General features: G+C 37.5%; 1 protein-coding gene across 2 annotated transcripts in view; it reads left to right on the forward strand.

Moving 5' to 3' along the window:
* RAVER2 (ribonucleoprotein, PTB binding 2) overlaps positions 1-16,796 on the forward strand; it is a 91,645-nt gene that overhangs the window by 27,498 nt on the left and 47,351 nt on the right. For both annotated transcript variants that reach the window (XM_004762941.3, XM_045064670.1), the window contains exons 4-5: positions 2,976-3,167; positions 12,605-12,731. In XM_004762941.3, coding sequence (XP_004762998.2) covers positions 2,976-3,167; positions 12,605-12,731 — 319 coding nt within the window. The remainder of the gene's footprint in view (positions 1-2,975; positions 3,168-12,604; positions 12,732-16,796) is intronic.

A 16,796-nucleotide genomic window follows, 5' to 3' on the forward strand; every position in this document is an offset into this window, starting at 1 on the left:
ACACTATATGGCTTAAAGTTAGAAATACAGAGAAGAGAAACATACTCTCTCAATACTTCACAATTTTGTAGAAGGTACTGACAAGCAAATAATTATAAATACTGTATAAAGAGTAATGTAATGGAAGATAGGAAAGTACTATGAAGTTTAAAAAGAATGTGTAATTCTGTCTTAATGGGATCATGGTGAGACATTTAGAGACGATCCTGACAACTAACAACACTGGTAAGACTTTTCATGCACTTGATCAGTAAAATTATATATATATTCTACTAAATAGATAAAAATATGTACTATATAAAGCTCCTTCTCTTGTAAGTGTTCAATAGCAACTGATGAACTCTTTCCTCTCTTGCTTCCCTTAATTTCTTCCTTCCCTCTCTTCTCTCCTCCCATGTTCCTTTTCTTCTTATCCCGTATTCCCTGCCCCCACCACCCACCATTTTTCTTTAATCATACATTTGTTGAGTCTCTACTATTATACTAGAAAGTTTGGAGTTGTTATAGTTTTATTTATATATATATATATATATAGTATAAATATATAAACTACAAATATTATAGTTTTATATATATACATGTAAAATTTATGTGTGTATATATACACACACACACACATATATACACACACACAACCACATCTATATACACCTATATATTATTATAATGTATTATATATCATGTTTATATAAATATATACATTTATTGTATAATGTATAACTAATACAGATTATATATAACTAAATAACTATATAAACTGTATAACTCTAATTATATAAGCAATAGATTAATGCTACCATCTTTTTCTTACATTTCTACCCCTCCAATCCCAATATATACATCAAAGAAACCATCTAAGAGCATCATAAAGTTAGAAAATTTTGTGACGGATCTAATATCCAATCTTTTCCCAGTTATTGAAAGGTGATAGATGTTGATATCTAAGCCATATCCTTTTCTTGGATACTAAAATTATTCAGTGGTATTCTGTGGTCAAAGAAAATTCTTTGTAGTGGAGGCCTTTGAAACAAACGTGAGGAGAAAACCCATTTATCACAACTTGTATTTCAATTATGTATCCCAGAGTTGGAAGGTACATGACAGGTTCTCTAATCTAGGTTGCCAGTGGTAGAAAAATGTTTGTTATATTATTTATGAGTGACCATTTAGCTTCTATTGAATGTTCCAAGATAATGGGAAATTAACTAGATCAGAAGTCAGACCATTCCGTATTTGAATGGCTTTCCTACTGAACTGAAATATTCTTCTCTAAAACTACTGATGCTGTGAACTTAGATGAGTTTGTCTTTTGAAAGAATTAAAATGGTATTATAATTTATATGGCATGAATGCTATCATAATGAACCAGGAATAATAGTAAGTGTTTCAAAAGTTCTTAAAAGATTAATAAAACAAATTTATGATGCCTTTATCAGTGGATCTATGAAATTCAGGCTCTTTTGCCTGGTAGGTTGACATGGATTGTACTGAAGACAGTCTTTTATCTTGTGATCATGAGACACCAAAGACTGATGGCTTTTACAAATCTGATTGTAATATCTGGTTTGGATTACAAGAGGAATGGGGTTGTAGGAAAAATGTTTGGAAGAGGCAGATGTTTTGCCTTTCTATCATGTAGTTGGAAAAGTTTTGTGGAAGAAAAGACATTTGAGGACAGTTTTAAAAGGAAGAAGAATGTGAAGGGAAAAATAGAAATTTGTTCTAACAATACAAGAAAGTGAAGTTTCTGAAATAAGATAGAAACTAAAAAAGACTGAAATTATTTAATTGTAATATTAACTTAGGAGACATGAAATCCAAACACGTGTTGAGACCTACCATGCTGAATTTTATCACATTTACCACTTTATCACATGAATGTGTTTAAGATAAATCAGACATATTCAGAACTTCAAAACTTTTTAGTGTCTTATTTGTTCTTATTTTTGCTCTTTGTACCAGTCTTTACAGATCCAGGACTTTAGTATCTTTACACTCTTGCAGGTGGGTGACTGGAAACAAATCAAGCTCAGCATTGCAGGAGTTCATTTAGGGCACATTCAGAAATAAAACTTGTGTGTTGCATATGGCATTTTAACAAACCCTGGGGCAGTTTTCCCAAATAAACTTTGATTTGGAATACTTGACCAAATTCCTGAGATCTGCTTAAAAATTATTGAATTAAAAGTTGAATATGGTCACTCCTACTTTTCTTCTCTTGATAATACAAACTTTAATTTACATAGCTATGTGGTCAAATAATTGTTTAGTATCTTCCATTGTCCACATATCTGGTAAATTCAAAGAAGGTTTCAGTTACTGAGTCTCCATATTTCTATGTCTAAATTATCAGTTCTACATCTTTCTTAAAAAGCATTGACTTTTATTTTTTTTTTAAGAATTTATTTATTTATTTGGCACAGAGAGATCACAAGTAGGCAGAGAAGCAAGTAGAGAGAGAGGAGGAAGCAGGCTCCCTGCCGAGCAGAGAGCCCGATGCAGGACTCGATCCCAGGACCCTGAGATCATGACCTGAGCCAAAGGCAGAGGCTTAACCCACTGAGCCACCCAGGCACCCGTTGAGCATTGACTTTTAAAATAAATTAGAAAATCAAAGATTAAAAAGAAACTTGACAGAATCTTGTTTATCATCCTATCTTCAGTAAGGACCATATCTAAGCAACTAATGAACTTTTATTTTTATTTATTTGTTTATTTACTCATTTAAAAAGTAATCTCTATGCCCAACTTGGGGCTCAAACTCATGACCCCAAGATCAAGAGTCTCATGCTCTCCCAACTGAGCCAGTCAGGCCTCCCACAACTAAGAAACTTCATTTTGAGAGAAAGAATATATTACTTTCACCAGCATCATGCTCTGATACACTTGTTTTTGAATTTGAAAATTATATACTGAAAATAAATATTTCTAAATGAATATTAGAGTTCTCCTCTTAACAAAATGTATTAAATCAGCTTGCACAGGATGAAGGTAGTTATGTTGGTGGCTTTGCAGTGGTTGAATATAACACTGCGGAGCACGCCGAAGAGGTTCAACAAGTAGCGGATGGCATGACCATCAAGGGAAGCAAAGTCCAAGTTTCCTTCTGTGCTCCGGGAGCGCCAGGGAGAAGTACGTTAGCAGCATTGATAGCAGCTCAACGTGTGGTAAGTCTAGCGTTCTTTATTAGGATCTAGAAACATTCGTGTACTGTTTTAGTCTCTCCAAACCAGTTGACCTTTCATTGGACCCTCATCATATTTCCATTACACAAAGATATTCTTCCTTTGAAAAAAACTGTCTAAACAGTATCTGTCACATCAAGGTGGAAGTCATTGCAAAAGAAGAAATTGCTTTTGGTAACGTTTATCCAAATAAATATTTTTGGAAGGAACATTCTGTTCTACATTTTGAGTGTCAAGTCTGTTTTTTCAAAGCATTCATAAGTATCTGTCGTGCAAATACAGGAAGGCGTGTGCTTTGCTTTTGCTCACAGGGCCCATTGTTACTACCTCTCTATTGTTAACTGTGGGCTTCTTCTCTGGGCCTCTCTCTCTGTGAAAGTTCGTGCGGATAGTGGATAGTGACTAATCCTCCTTCAGTGTTGACTCTGCACTTAGCACTTAGCATGGCACTTAGCATAGCATAGTAAATACTTGTTGACTGAACTAAGAAAGGAATACACTTTTGAGGGATGAGGGAAGAAGGAAGGCTTCATGGTGGAGGGGACATTTGAGTGTGACATTAAAGTCTGGTTTTGCATTGTACTGTTGGGAGTGGAGGATAGGACAGCCAGATAAATAGAGATTTTGCATGAGACATTATATGGAAAAAATTCATGCTTTATCTGAAACCCCAGTTTAAGTGGCCATACCGTATTTTCACTTGCTAAATCTCACAACTGTAAGGCGGTAGAGTGAGTTGAACAAAAGCTTTGAAGCTGGAGAATGAGGCGAATTTGCATGCTTCCATAGTGGTGAGGTGGAGGTGGAGCAGTGTAGGAAGGGGTGCCTGGTGAGACGGTAGACTGATGCCGAATCAGGGAGGACCACAGAGCACTAGAGGAATAGAGATTGAATTTGGTAAGCCGGGGGTGGGGGGGAGCTCTTGAAGTATATAAACAAGACAGTGATGGATCAGAGATAAGCCATCAAGACATTAGTCTGAAAGTGGTTCATAGGTGAACTGAGGAGGGAGGAAAACAGAGGAGATTGCTCTTGGTCTCACCTCTGGTCCTGGATCCCGCCGCTTTTCTTTTGTAGTTTGTCCTTCCCTCTTTGGTTCTGTCATTCTCCTGTCCTAGCTTGTGTACGTCACAACTTCAGCTCTTCTTTGACTGTCAGCGTTTTGTCTCTGCTTAAATGGCCTCTGCTGGACCAGACTGACTGCGTTTAGAATTCTGAATCCATCCAGTGACGTATTTCTGCACCAGGGCACTGTGTCCTCTTGAAGAGAAACACCTATGTGGCTTGGTGCTCCTTCCCGTGTGTAATAAATGTTAATGGCTGCTCCCCAGCAAAACTCGAGCTCCTCGCCTCTCATCCGCTGCTCGTTTCCACTTTCTACAGCCACTATCTCAAACCTTCACTGTGTTTCTCCCTTTGTCCTTTCTTTCAGCTGATCATGGCTCCTCATGTTTAGAAATACAAAGGCCATATGCTGGATCATTCATTCACCTCTTCTCGTGCTGCCCCAGCAAATGCGTCCCATTTAAAGAAAAAAAAAAGATTATTAGAGGGAGAGTGTGAGTGTGCATGGAGGTGGGTGGGGGGAGGAGCAGAGGAGGAGAGAGAGGAGCTCAAGCAGACTCTGAGCCGAGCACGGAGCCCATGTGGGGCTCCATCTCAGAACCCTGAGATTGTGACCCGAGCTGAAACCAAGAGTCGGATCCTTAATCTACTGTGCCACCCAGATGCCCCATGTCCCTGTTCTTTACTTCCTTTTCTCTTTAGTAGCATTCATTCCACAAATATGTACTGGGCACCTACTACATGCTCGGCACTGCGAGAGACATTTATGATTCATCAGTGAACAAAATGGACAAAGATCCCTGCTTTCTTGGAGGAAGAGCTGTGCCTCATCCTGCCAGTGCTGGGGCTCATGACCACGTCTGCCATCTCCAAGGACTTTGATCCTCACCTTCCTACATCCTGTCATTGGGTGCTCCACTAGCTCCATCCCTCCTGCTTGTAGACACGCTCAGATCCTTCCCTTTAAAAATGATCTCTACACAGTGGTCTTTCTATTACTCTTCCTTCACCTCTGGAGCTTCTGGAATTTTTAGACTCCATGTGCTGTCCTCATTTCTTCATTTCTGTCTCCACCAGATCCACCATAGTTTCTGCCTCTGCTATTTACTTGAAACTGTTCTCGTTAAGATTCATAGACATTTCTCAGTATTGAGGTTCAATAGGCGCTATTCAATCTTTTATCGCTTGGTCTCTTGAAAAGTCTCCACTCTAGATTTCTACCCCACCATTCTTTTTCTGCCTAACTACTCCTTCCCCTTCCTTTTCCTTAATGGCTGGTATCAGTACATGTGTGCATTTGGTTTTTCTCACTTTCTTCTCCTTGTGTGCTCTAGCAGCCCCGGTTACCACCGATCAAGAATGACTTGCAAGCGCCTCTTTTTTAACCCATTCACCCTCAGCACAAAATCTGTGCTTCCACGTGATTATTAAGCATTCCATCTCCGTGTTATATAAGTAGTTAGGTTATGAAAGTAGTTCAGTTTCAACATTTCCAAAAGAAAACTGTCTTTTCTCTGGATCTTGCTTTTCTGTGTTCTGACCTGGACTTGCTGGGTGTACAGGTCTGAATCCATCCAATTGCCTACTTTGCACCAGGGCGCTATGTTCCCTTGGAGAAGAACACACACCTGGGTGGCTTGATGCCACTACACCTGTGTGACACACATGTATAATTCTGTGTTGTGCATATGGCACCCATTCACCCAAACTAAAATTATCTGAACCAACAACTCCGTTAATCATGATGGGTCTTCCCACCCGCTCCCCAAATCTAGGTGTTGAAAATATTAGCAAATCCATTCAATTGCACATCCTAATATCTCTTCAATCCTTGAGGCTTGTCAACATCTTTGTTTACTCAGGATCTCCTCTTTTCTCATCTAGATGATAAAAATAATCACCTGTGTAGTCACCACTATAACTCATCTTCTGTAGGGCCTTCAGAGTGATCTTTTCCATCCTCAAGTTAGATCATGTCATTCACTTGCTTAATATTCTTTAATGCCTGCATAAGTTCAGGTTTCTTTGCACGGCGTGCTGGGCCCTTCGTGATTGAATGTCAGTGACAATGAGAAATCTTAAATGCTTCTTGATAAAAAGTAAGGCATTTGCATTACTTGGATTCTCATATGTAGTTTTTTATCAAGTTTTCTGGGATATAAAAACAATCATAAATAGGTAATGAAACTTATCAAAATATTTCTTTAACTATTGAGATAATCATGTGATTTCTTCCTAAATTCATTCATGTGCTGAATCACTCTGATTTCCTAACATTAAACCATCCTTCTGTTATAAGCTCTAATTGATAACATTTTTCCAATGCATTGTTTGATTTGACTGGATAATATTTCGTTATATGCTCATGTGGTCATAAGTGAAAAGTGCTGAAATCATCATTTATTTTGGAATCAAGGGTGACTTATTTTGGAATCAGTGACTTCATTAAATGATTTAACTATTTTTTTTTCTCCTTCTCCCCCTTTTCTTTCTATTTCATGAATCAACTCACATAAAATAGGGCTTTCCTGTTCTTTGAAAGTTTGAAAAGTCTCATCCATGAAATCATGTAGACCTAGTCCTGGAGCCCAATATAGGGGAAAATCATTGGTTACGGATTACATTCTTTCTACAGATATTTAGATATTTTAGTTTCATTTTTTTAAAAAAAGATTTTATTTACTTATTTGACAGAGAGAGATCACAAGTAGGTAGAGAGGCAGGCAGAGAGAGAGGGAAGCAGGCTCCCTGCTGAGCAGAGAGCCCAACTCGGGACTTGATCCCAGGACCCTGAGATGACCTGAGCCGAAGGCAGCAGCTTAACCCACTGAGCCACCCAGGCGCCCCTAGTTTCATTTTTTAAATTTATTTTTCTTTCTATAGCATACTGGCATTTCATTATATTCTATAGATTCATCCACTTTGTCTACATTTTCAAATTTATTGGCACATAGTCATTTATAATATTATCTTAAAAATTTGTTCTGATCCATGCTCCTGAAGTCCTGGGATCGAACCCTGCCTTAGGCTCCCTGCTCAGGTGGGAGCCTGCCTCTTTCTCTCCCTCTACTCTTCCCTCTACTCTCACACTCTCTCAAATAAATAAATAAAATCTTAAAAAAAAAATCAAATTGTTCTGTTTACTGTTCTCATTTGTATTGTATATTTATTTGCATTTTCTTTTTTCTCTTTCATAAGTTTTTTTTTGTTTTAGAGAGAGAATGAGAACGCACATGAATGGGGGTGTTGCAGAAGGAGAGGAAGAGAGAGAATCTCCAGCAGTTTCCACACTGAGCACAGATCCTGAAGCAGGGCTTCATTGATCTCATGACCCCGAGATCATGACCTAAGCCAAAATCAGGAGTTGACACTTAACTGTCTGAGCTACCTACGTACCCCTTCTTTGATCAGTCTTAGAAAAGATTTCCCTGTTTTGTCTTTTCAAAGAAACAGGTTTTGTTCTGTTATTTCTATCTTTTCCTTATTTCTGCCTTTCTTTTTAAATTTTAATTCCAGTATGGATTACATATGGTGTACGTTTCAGGTGTACAATATAGTGATTCAGCAGTTCTATACCTTACTCAGGGCTCCTTATCTTAAGTGTACTCTTAATCCCCTTCATCTATTTCACCCATCCCCCACCAACCTCCCCTCTGGAAACCATCTGTTTGTTCTCTATGGTGAAGAGTCTGTTTCTTAGTTTGTCCCTTTTTGTTGTTGTTGTTAGTTTCATAAATTCCACATGAGAATGAAATCATAGGGTATTTGTCTTTCTCTGATCTATTTCACTTACCAATTACACCCTTTAGATCCATTCATGTTGTTGCAAATGGCAGGATGTAAGTCTTTTTTTTTGGCTGAGTAATATTCCTATGTATGTGTATGTATGTATCTCACCTTTTCTTTATCCATTTATCTATCGGTGGACATTGGGGCTGCAGCCCTATCCTGGCTATTGTAAATAATGCTTTACTAAACATAGGGACGTATGTATTTTTTCAAATTACTGCTTTTGTATTCTTTGAGTAAATAACCCAGTAGAGGAATTACTGGATCGTATGGCAATACTATTTTTAATTTCTTGAGGAGCCTCCCTACTGTTTCCCACAGTGTCTGTCTTTATCTTTATAATATCCTTGTTTTCTTCTTTGGGGTTACTCTTTCTCCTTTGTCTTTATTGATATTAATTCTTAGCACCTTTGTTTTCAATCTATATTATTTGTATTTTCTGATTAATTTATTTAAATTAAGTTTCTTTTTAACTGTTATACTTACGTATCCTGAATTTTATTTTATTTTGGCTTTTTAAGTTTTTCTTTTAATCCTAGTTAACATATAGTGTTATATTAATTTCGGGTGTACAATAGAGTGATTCAACAACTATACAACATGTCATAAATTTTAAATTATAAATGTTTCAAATTGTTTTATGATTTCCTTTTAAACTTAAAGCTTAATTACTTTTGTTTCCATTTTTCAGTTTATTCCACTGAGGAATTTCAAGAAACTGTTCTTCTGACATAGATTTGTAATTTATTGCATTGTGGTCAGAGAATCTAATCCCTAATGTTGATTTGGCTGCATTTTGTTATCAAATGGTTACTTTCTGTGAAAGTGCTATGTAGGCTCAAAAACAATCCAAACTCTGTTTGTGGGTTACAAGGTTAAATGTGCATATATGTATGTATAAATATTAGTTTGAGACTATTAATTGTGACTCAGATCTTCCATATCTTTGCTTATTTTTTAATTTGATCTTTCAGTGTCTGAGAGGAATGTATTAGAAGTTATATGTATAATTGTTGGATTTTCTTTTTCTCATTCTATTAGTTGTTTCTCCATAGACAGATAGATAGGTATAGGTATTATTATTAGGTATTTGTTTGTAGTCCTATTGATTACCCCTCTGTGTTTTTCTGATGTTACAGTTGCTACTTGAACTTTATTTTCATTTATATTTGCCATCCCTTCATTGCCAATCTTTCTGTCATTGTAGGTATGTGTCTTATAGCTAACATGTCACTCTAAAACATTTTTAAAAATCTGTCTTTAATTGGTACTTAAACTGTTTAAATATGTAGTTATTATTTTCTTATATCATGTTTTCTTTTAACTATACTTTTAAAAAATATTTTCATTTCCCATCAAACATTGGATAAATAAGAATTTTCTTTGAGTGTGGGTTGTCCTGGGGAGCAGGTGGAAGTAGGTAAGCATCTCTGGGACAGGAAAAAGGAAACCCCTCAGACAGCAAACCCAAATGTGCCTTCCTTAATGTCACCCCCATAAAAGTGAAAATTAAATGGAATTCTGCATTTTCCGTGTGAGAACAACAGTTTGAGAACTAAACTGGTTGAGTGCCTACCCCCATTGCAGCAGCAATGTGCTTGATAGCTAAAGGCCAACAAAGGAGAGGTTGTAACGACTGATGGTTGGGTTCTCCCCTGGTCCATTTTATTCGAATTCTTCTCTAGAAAGGCAGGGAGCTGTGTCTTGCACATCTTGGTATTCCTCCCCGGCATCAGTCATACTCATTTACACTAGATACCAAATAAATGTTTGTTAAATGAGGTTTTTAAATTATCTGAGGCCCCTACGATCAGGAAGTGAAGGGTTGAGATTTTGTGGATGAGGGGGAAAAAAAATCCATAGAAAGATAATTACTTAAAAAAAAATTTCTTCTACACATTTGACAATAATATGTTTTGACTTTATCCTATTGGTGGTGATCGCCCCTACTTTATTTATATACCTAGATTTATCAGTATCCCTTTCTTCCCACTTACTCAGTCTTATCTCCATCCTACTTCCTCCTTCCTTACCTCACCTACCACCATACTGGTGTCCACATTTTAACTTTAGGATTGCCTGAAGTATTTTTTTCCCCATGGTACTGGGTTTTGTGTGCAAGAATGAAATGAGCTATGCTATTGCATATCTTTATTTGCACATATCATGTAATATTGCATTTACTGTATCTCACTGTCTCATTTTCAGAGAAGGTATTAATGTAAAAATTTTTGAGAATTTGTGTAGTTGGAAGTATTTTTATTTTTCACATATTTAAATAATAGCTGGATATAAAAATATTAAAAATAGAGATTCAAAGTTCTTCCTTTGGCATTTTGAAAATACTAATTTGTTGCCTTCTCAAATCTAATGTTGATGCTTTGAGGGAGAAGATTGTATTAGTTCATTTCTGTTTCCTTGGAAATACATTCTTTCTCACTGGAAGCTTCTAGCGATTTCTCTTTGGCTTTGATGTTCTTAAGTTTTCAAACCCAAAATGTGACTATGTGTGTTTTTCCTTATACATCATCTTTGGAACACCGTAACCACTTTCATTCCATGTTCTTTAATTTTTCTTGAACAATGAGAAATTCTCAGCCATTATTTCTTCAAAGCCCCCCTTCTTTTTTCTTCTCTTTCAGGGGCTCCTATTTTATACAGGTTGACAGGTCCAGCCTCTCCATTGCCTTGCTTTTTCTCTTTCGTGTTTCTTATTTCCATGTTTTGTTTGGTTTATTTGCATTTTCCACTTCCTTTATCCTTTGCCTTGTCTTCAGAGAGCTTTCTTTGATCTTTCAAGTCTCTGTTTTTCAGCCACACATAATCTACTATTGATCTGTTCAAGCACAGGATAGAGGTTAAGACTGATGCTCTGCATGAGTTTCTTCAGTTTCCTTGTCTATAGAATGGTGATAATAGTACCAGTCCTGTAGAGTTGTTTTGGAGGACTACGTGATACAATCCACATAAAGTGTGTAGAACGATGCCAAGTACGTGGTGAGGGCAGCTTTTTTTCTTTTTTTAACGTTTATGTTTTTCATACCCAGTATTTCTAATTAGTTATTCTTTGTAGCTGCTTGTCCTTGATTCCCATTACTAATAAAAAATTTTTAAGGGTGATCTATTATGCCTATTGCTATGTGGTGTTCTTATTATTTCCTAACCATTAATTCTGGCTCATCTCTTTGAGGTGATTTGGTTTGTTACATTTAATGGCTACATTCTCCAGATGTCTAGCTGTGTTCTGTGAAGAGGTATTTCCCTGGGAAGGTTTCGGCTTCCTCGAATGTTAGTGTTTAGAGGTTGGGCAGGGGAGAGCAGAAGCATGTTCATTTTAGCTAGGGTTTAGCAAATTCAGATCAGAGGAGAACCCAGGGCCAGGAACCTCTCCTTTACTATCTGTCCCTGACCACAGCCCTTTTCCCACCCAACCAGGCAATGGTTGCACCTTGGAGAAACTTAATTCAGTGGTCCTGTGACATTCCCTGGATTGATGCTGGGGGTTTCTTTCCTTGTGCTGGCCAGAAAAGCCCTCATTACAGTTGCACAAGACAAAAGCCCTTCCCCAAACTGGCGTAGACCCAGACTCCCTCATGCTCCCTGTGGAAGTCTCTACCTCCATGTCTAGACCCCCCCTCCTTCTCTCTTCAGAGAGTTCTCACAGATTTTGTGTCCGAGTCTTAGATATGTCACCCTCTCCCTCTCAGGTTCACAGTATCTCGGTTTAGAGAGGGATCCCACTCGTATTGTCGGTTTTCCAATTTTTCATGACTAGAAGTTTATGGTATATTATAACTGTATATTAATGTTCTCATCTATCAGGTTGGTTTTTGAAACTGAAAGCAATTTCATATTTTTAGGTTGCTACCTATACCTCGCATGTGTTTGTGAGTCCAGTTCAGCTTTGTCTCAGAAGATTAAGTTAACGAAGACTTTTTTTTTTTAAGGACTTTTTTATTTGAGACAGATATAGTGAGAGAGCATGAGCAGGGGCAGAGGGAGAGGAAGAAGCAGACTCCCCGCTGAGCAAGGAGCCTGATGTGGGGCTCGATCCAAGGACCCTGGGATTATGACCTGGGCCAAAGGCAGACGCTTAACCATCTGAGCCACCCAGGCGCCCCTAATGAAGACTTTCAGTACAAGAAAAATTTTGTTTGTAAGGCAACCCACATTATTATGCTTTAGATAAACATTATAGTAAGGCTATTCTGTAGTATAAAGTATTCATACTGTGTCAACAAATTCTCTCCCCATTAATAAATTCAGATTCCCTTGGCATTTTTCTACTTGTATTGTGTGATGAGATTTATCTTACTAAATTATCAGTCCTGTTAAAGCCAAATTGTATTTCACAGAGACATTTTGTGAAGATTTCAGTATATGCTGTATAATAGAATATCTTAACATTATAATTAGGAATTGTAGAATATATACAGAAATGTATCATGTAAAGCAATTTGCATTTATCATAAAGATGAGTGAGAACTTCTGGAAGAAAGCCTTTACAATCTCATCTTTTGTCCTTATCCTTGTTCTGATGTTTTCTATTTCTGTATTTATTGAAGATGCACAGTAATCAAAAAGGCTTACTTCCAGAGCCAAATCCTGTACAAATTATGAAAAGTTTAAACAATCCTGCCATGTTACAAGTTCTTCTACAGCCCCAGCTCTGTGGGCGAGCTGTTAAACCAGGTAAGCACACGGGTACAGATTAAATATAGAATGTTGGCATGAAGTCAGCTTGTGCTGTTTTGCGTGAAAAACACATTTAAATGAGTCCAAAAATATTTTTCTAGGACTTGTCAGTGAATTTTAATTAATGATCTGAGCTGATATGTTTTCCCTATTTTTGGTAGATACAATCTGCTTATGCGTTTCCTAATTTCCTTTTAGTAAATGTTAAATATTAAAACCAGCTTAGCTCCTAGTTGACAGGAATTTAGAGACCAGATAATTCACACATTTTTGTTGTTATGGATTCTACCAACAAAGGATATGATACTTTTGCATGTAATATTTTTAGCAGAATCACTTTGTTCAAATGTCTTAAAGGTATGTTTCCTCTTCCCTTGTAACTCTTCTGTTGGAAAATTGTTGTACTCTGTAGAAAATGACAAATATTATGGAAGTCTTATCATATTGGTATATGCTAAATACCTACCTATTTAGTATTCTGGTAAGAGCGCAGCTTTTGAAATGCACAACTCTATATACAGAAAATGTATATTTTAGCATTAGGAAGAAGTGGATTTTTATATTCAGTACTAAAGTTTAGAATAAAAAATGTTTCAGTATACTTATTGTTTCAACCCCAGCTGGTCTAACACGGACTGGTGGACTGCAATTTGGTTCTAGCACTAACTACCCAGGGTTAGCAGAGACCCCACAAGTTAAGGACTTAGCCCCCCACAGGTCTGCTCCTGATTCACACACCAGCTACAAGCTCAAGGGGTCCCCAGACCACCTGTATTTCTGACCAGCTTGCCACAGATTTGGGCGCTCAGCTTTGATGATTTGCTAGAACAACTCGTAGAACCTAGGAGAACACCAGACTGATGATTACAGTTTTATTGTAAAGAACACAACTCAGAAATGGCCAAGTGAAGATACTCTTACAGCTAGGTCTAGGAGGGCCCTGAATGCAGAGATTTTACACTCTTTTCCCATGGAATCAGAGCACATTACCCTCCCTGCCCGTCTGTGTATTCACCAACCAGGGATCTCCATGGAATTAAATTTGGCATTGTTGGAGTTGCATTATGTAGCCTTGGTTGGCTGTTACGGAACTGAACCTCCAGTTTCCTTCCTCTTCCTGGAGGTCAGGAGGGCCAGCTGATACCACGTGACCCAATGCCCCAGCCCCCTAATCACAGGGTTGGTATTTCTGGCATTGACCAGCCCCTGTAAGGGTCCACCTCCAGTGACCTCATTAGCATAACAAAGACATACCCATCACTCAGAAAATTCAAAAGATTTAGAATTTTCCTTCCAGACACCAAAGACAAAGACCAGTTAAATTTTTTTTATTATACAACAATATTCATAGTATGTATATCCTATAATCATCAATTATTTGTGTCTAAGAAGAGCATTAAAGGTTTTCTGGCTCAGCCTATTACATACTCAGATATCTTTTCTACAGTTTTAATGGTAGAGAGAGATGTTTTTACGTCTTGACCTCTCAAAGCACAAGAAGCTCATTATTTCCCAAGGCAGCCTATTCCCTAGTTGGACGAATTTAATAACTAGGTTTATTTTTTATATTAGATGGTAAACCCTATAATTTTAGTGACTTATTCTGTGCTTCTTCCTCTGAAGATGCACAGCATAAGTCCATTGCTTCTTCTATAAGAAAAGACTTCTAATAATATCTGAAGACCACTATCATGAAAACTTAGTCATTTTTTTGGTTTCCCAGTCTTCTATTCTCCAGGTCAGTGGTCTGTTTGAAATCTATTTTTTGACTATGCAGCACTATCAGTAAATTTTTTTTTATAGATTCTATTTATTTATTTGACAGACAGAAATCACAAGTAGGCAGAGAGGCAGGCAGAAAAAGAAGGGGAAGCAGGCTCCCTCCTGAGCAGAGTCCGATGTGGGGCTCAATCCCAGGACCCTGGGATCATGACCTGAGCCAAAGGAAGAGGCATTAACCCACTGAGCCACCCAGGTGCCCCACTATCAGTAAATTTTGAGCAAAGCTCCAGTGTATACACTATATTTATCAGTTATATGTCATTTACATAAATGTACCTTGTTAACCCTTACATTAAGAAATGATAAAGCTAAAGTCTTTATTTAAAGATGAAAGTAAATATGAACAAGAGTTTTAGCATTTTTTTCCTACATCTCATAGACTTCTTTGGAGATTACAGTTCTATATCTGACTTTCCATAACATATGCTAAGAAATGCTCTCTAGTTTCCCCAACTAGTTGTCATCTTGGAGATATTAGCCTCAGTTTTCTGGGTTGTCCAGCAATATGGTGTACACAGACACAAACATATCCTGGGAATGGGTTTTGATCAGCACAGAATGGGGTGAGATTTCCTTCTTATGATCATTATATTTATGTTAATGCAGTCCAAGATTGTATTAGTGTTTGAAGGAAATACAGCATGCTCTTGGGTCTTTTGGCAAGTATTGGCCACACCTTTGGACTCTCGGCTCTCTTCAGTAATTCCTCTCCCGTATTGTATTTTTGTCTTTTCTTATTGGGTAAGAATATATATTCTCTACTCTGCCTTTCTACTCAGATTGATATGCGGCCATAGAGATCATGCCTATTTTAGTGCAAGTTTCACAGTTGTTTTTTGTAAAGATTTTACTATTAGAGAGAGGGAAAAAGAGAGGATGAGTGGGGTGAGGGGCAAAGGGAGAAGCAGACACCCCACTGAGCAGGGAGCCTGTTGTAGGGCTTGATCCTGGACTCTGGGATCATGACTGGAACCAAAGGCAGATGCTTAACCGACTGAGTCCCCCCACACGCCCCTAGTTTCACAATTTTAAAGAAGGCTTTCCACTCATACACTAATGGAGAAGTTATTTCACCATGTATGGCTTTTTGTTTGTGTGGTGTGGCAAGGGAGGAGGGCGAAATCTACCTCTGGAACACACGTAGAGCTTCTGGAGGATGTTTGGAGAGTTTCTTGGCATTCCGGAAAGACGGAGTTTCTTGTTCATCAGTAAGCTCCATCTTTATTTCCTTCGATATGTCCTTTCTCTCTTTTAAAGATTTCTCTCTCTTTTTTAAAATTTATTTGACAGAGATCACAAGTAGGCAGAGCAGCAGGCAGAGAAAGAGAGGGAAGCAGGCTCCCTGCTGAGCAGAGAGCCCGATGTGGGACTCGATCCCAGGACCCTGAGATCATGAACTGAGCCCAAGGCACAGGCTTAACCCACTGAGCCCCTATGTCCTTTCTATGTTAGCGCTATCCACTAACACTTACACTACTTTGACTTCCTCACAGAGGGCTCTGAGCAACCTAAGAATTGTAATTCCTTCTGCTTATATTAAATGTAGTACATATAATATGTTTATATTTATACCCTTGTTTTATTTTTCACATAATACACGTAACACATATATTTACTTATTTATAATTTGTCTCTCCTACTAGAATGTGAGTTCCATAATTGCAAGGATTTATGTCTTGTTCATCTCATGCACCTAAAGCAGCACTGTTTTTTATAATGAAAGAGATATAGTATTTGTTTACAGATTAATCCCCTTCCTCTACATCTCTGTCCCACAAATCACACATACCTGGTTACTCACATGTGGTCTGGTTTGTTAATTCCTAAGGACACTTGTCTGCCTTTTCAGTCTAATCTGTACCCTTCCATCAGGTTGACTTTTCCCCCCAGGCCCGGTTTGGTTAGGTTATTCTGACCATACTTATCTTTTCTCTTCAGTCCAGACCTTTTAACCATCTTCAAAAATACAATACAGTGTAAATATTCTAGACTTCTTTCTTTGTATGTATGTGTGTGTATCCATTTTAAGTTTTAAGTAGTGTGCAATTTGTTGTAGTCTAAATTATATTTTTAACAGCTTTATTGAGGCATAATTACATATTAATTGGCACATATTTAGAATATTAAAAAATGGTATGCTTTTGACATGTATAAAATTATAAGTATACATAAATTTTGACATATGTGTATACCCATATGTATATCCACCGAAATCAAAATAATGAACATATTTGTTACTCTTAAAAATTTCTATCTGGCCTTTTGTAATCTACCTCTCCC

Source organism: Mustela putorius, unplaced genomic scaffold (assembly GCF_011764305.1).
Source record: "Mustela putorius furo isolate JIRA1106 unplaced genomic scaffold, ASM1176430v1.1 tig00003853_pilon_pilon_pilon, whole genome shotgun sequence".
NCBI lineage: Eukaryota > Metazoa > Chordata > Mammalia > Carnivora > Mustelidae > Mustela > Mustela putorius.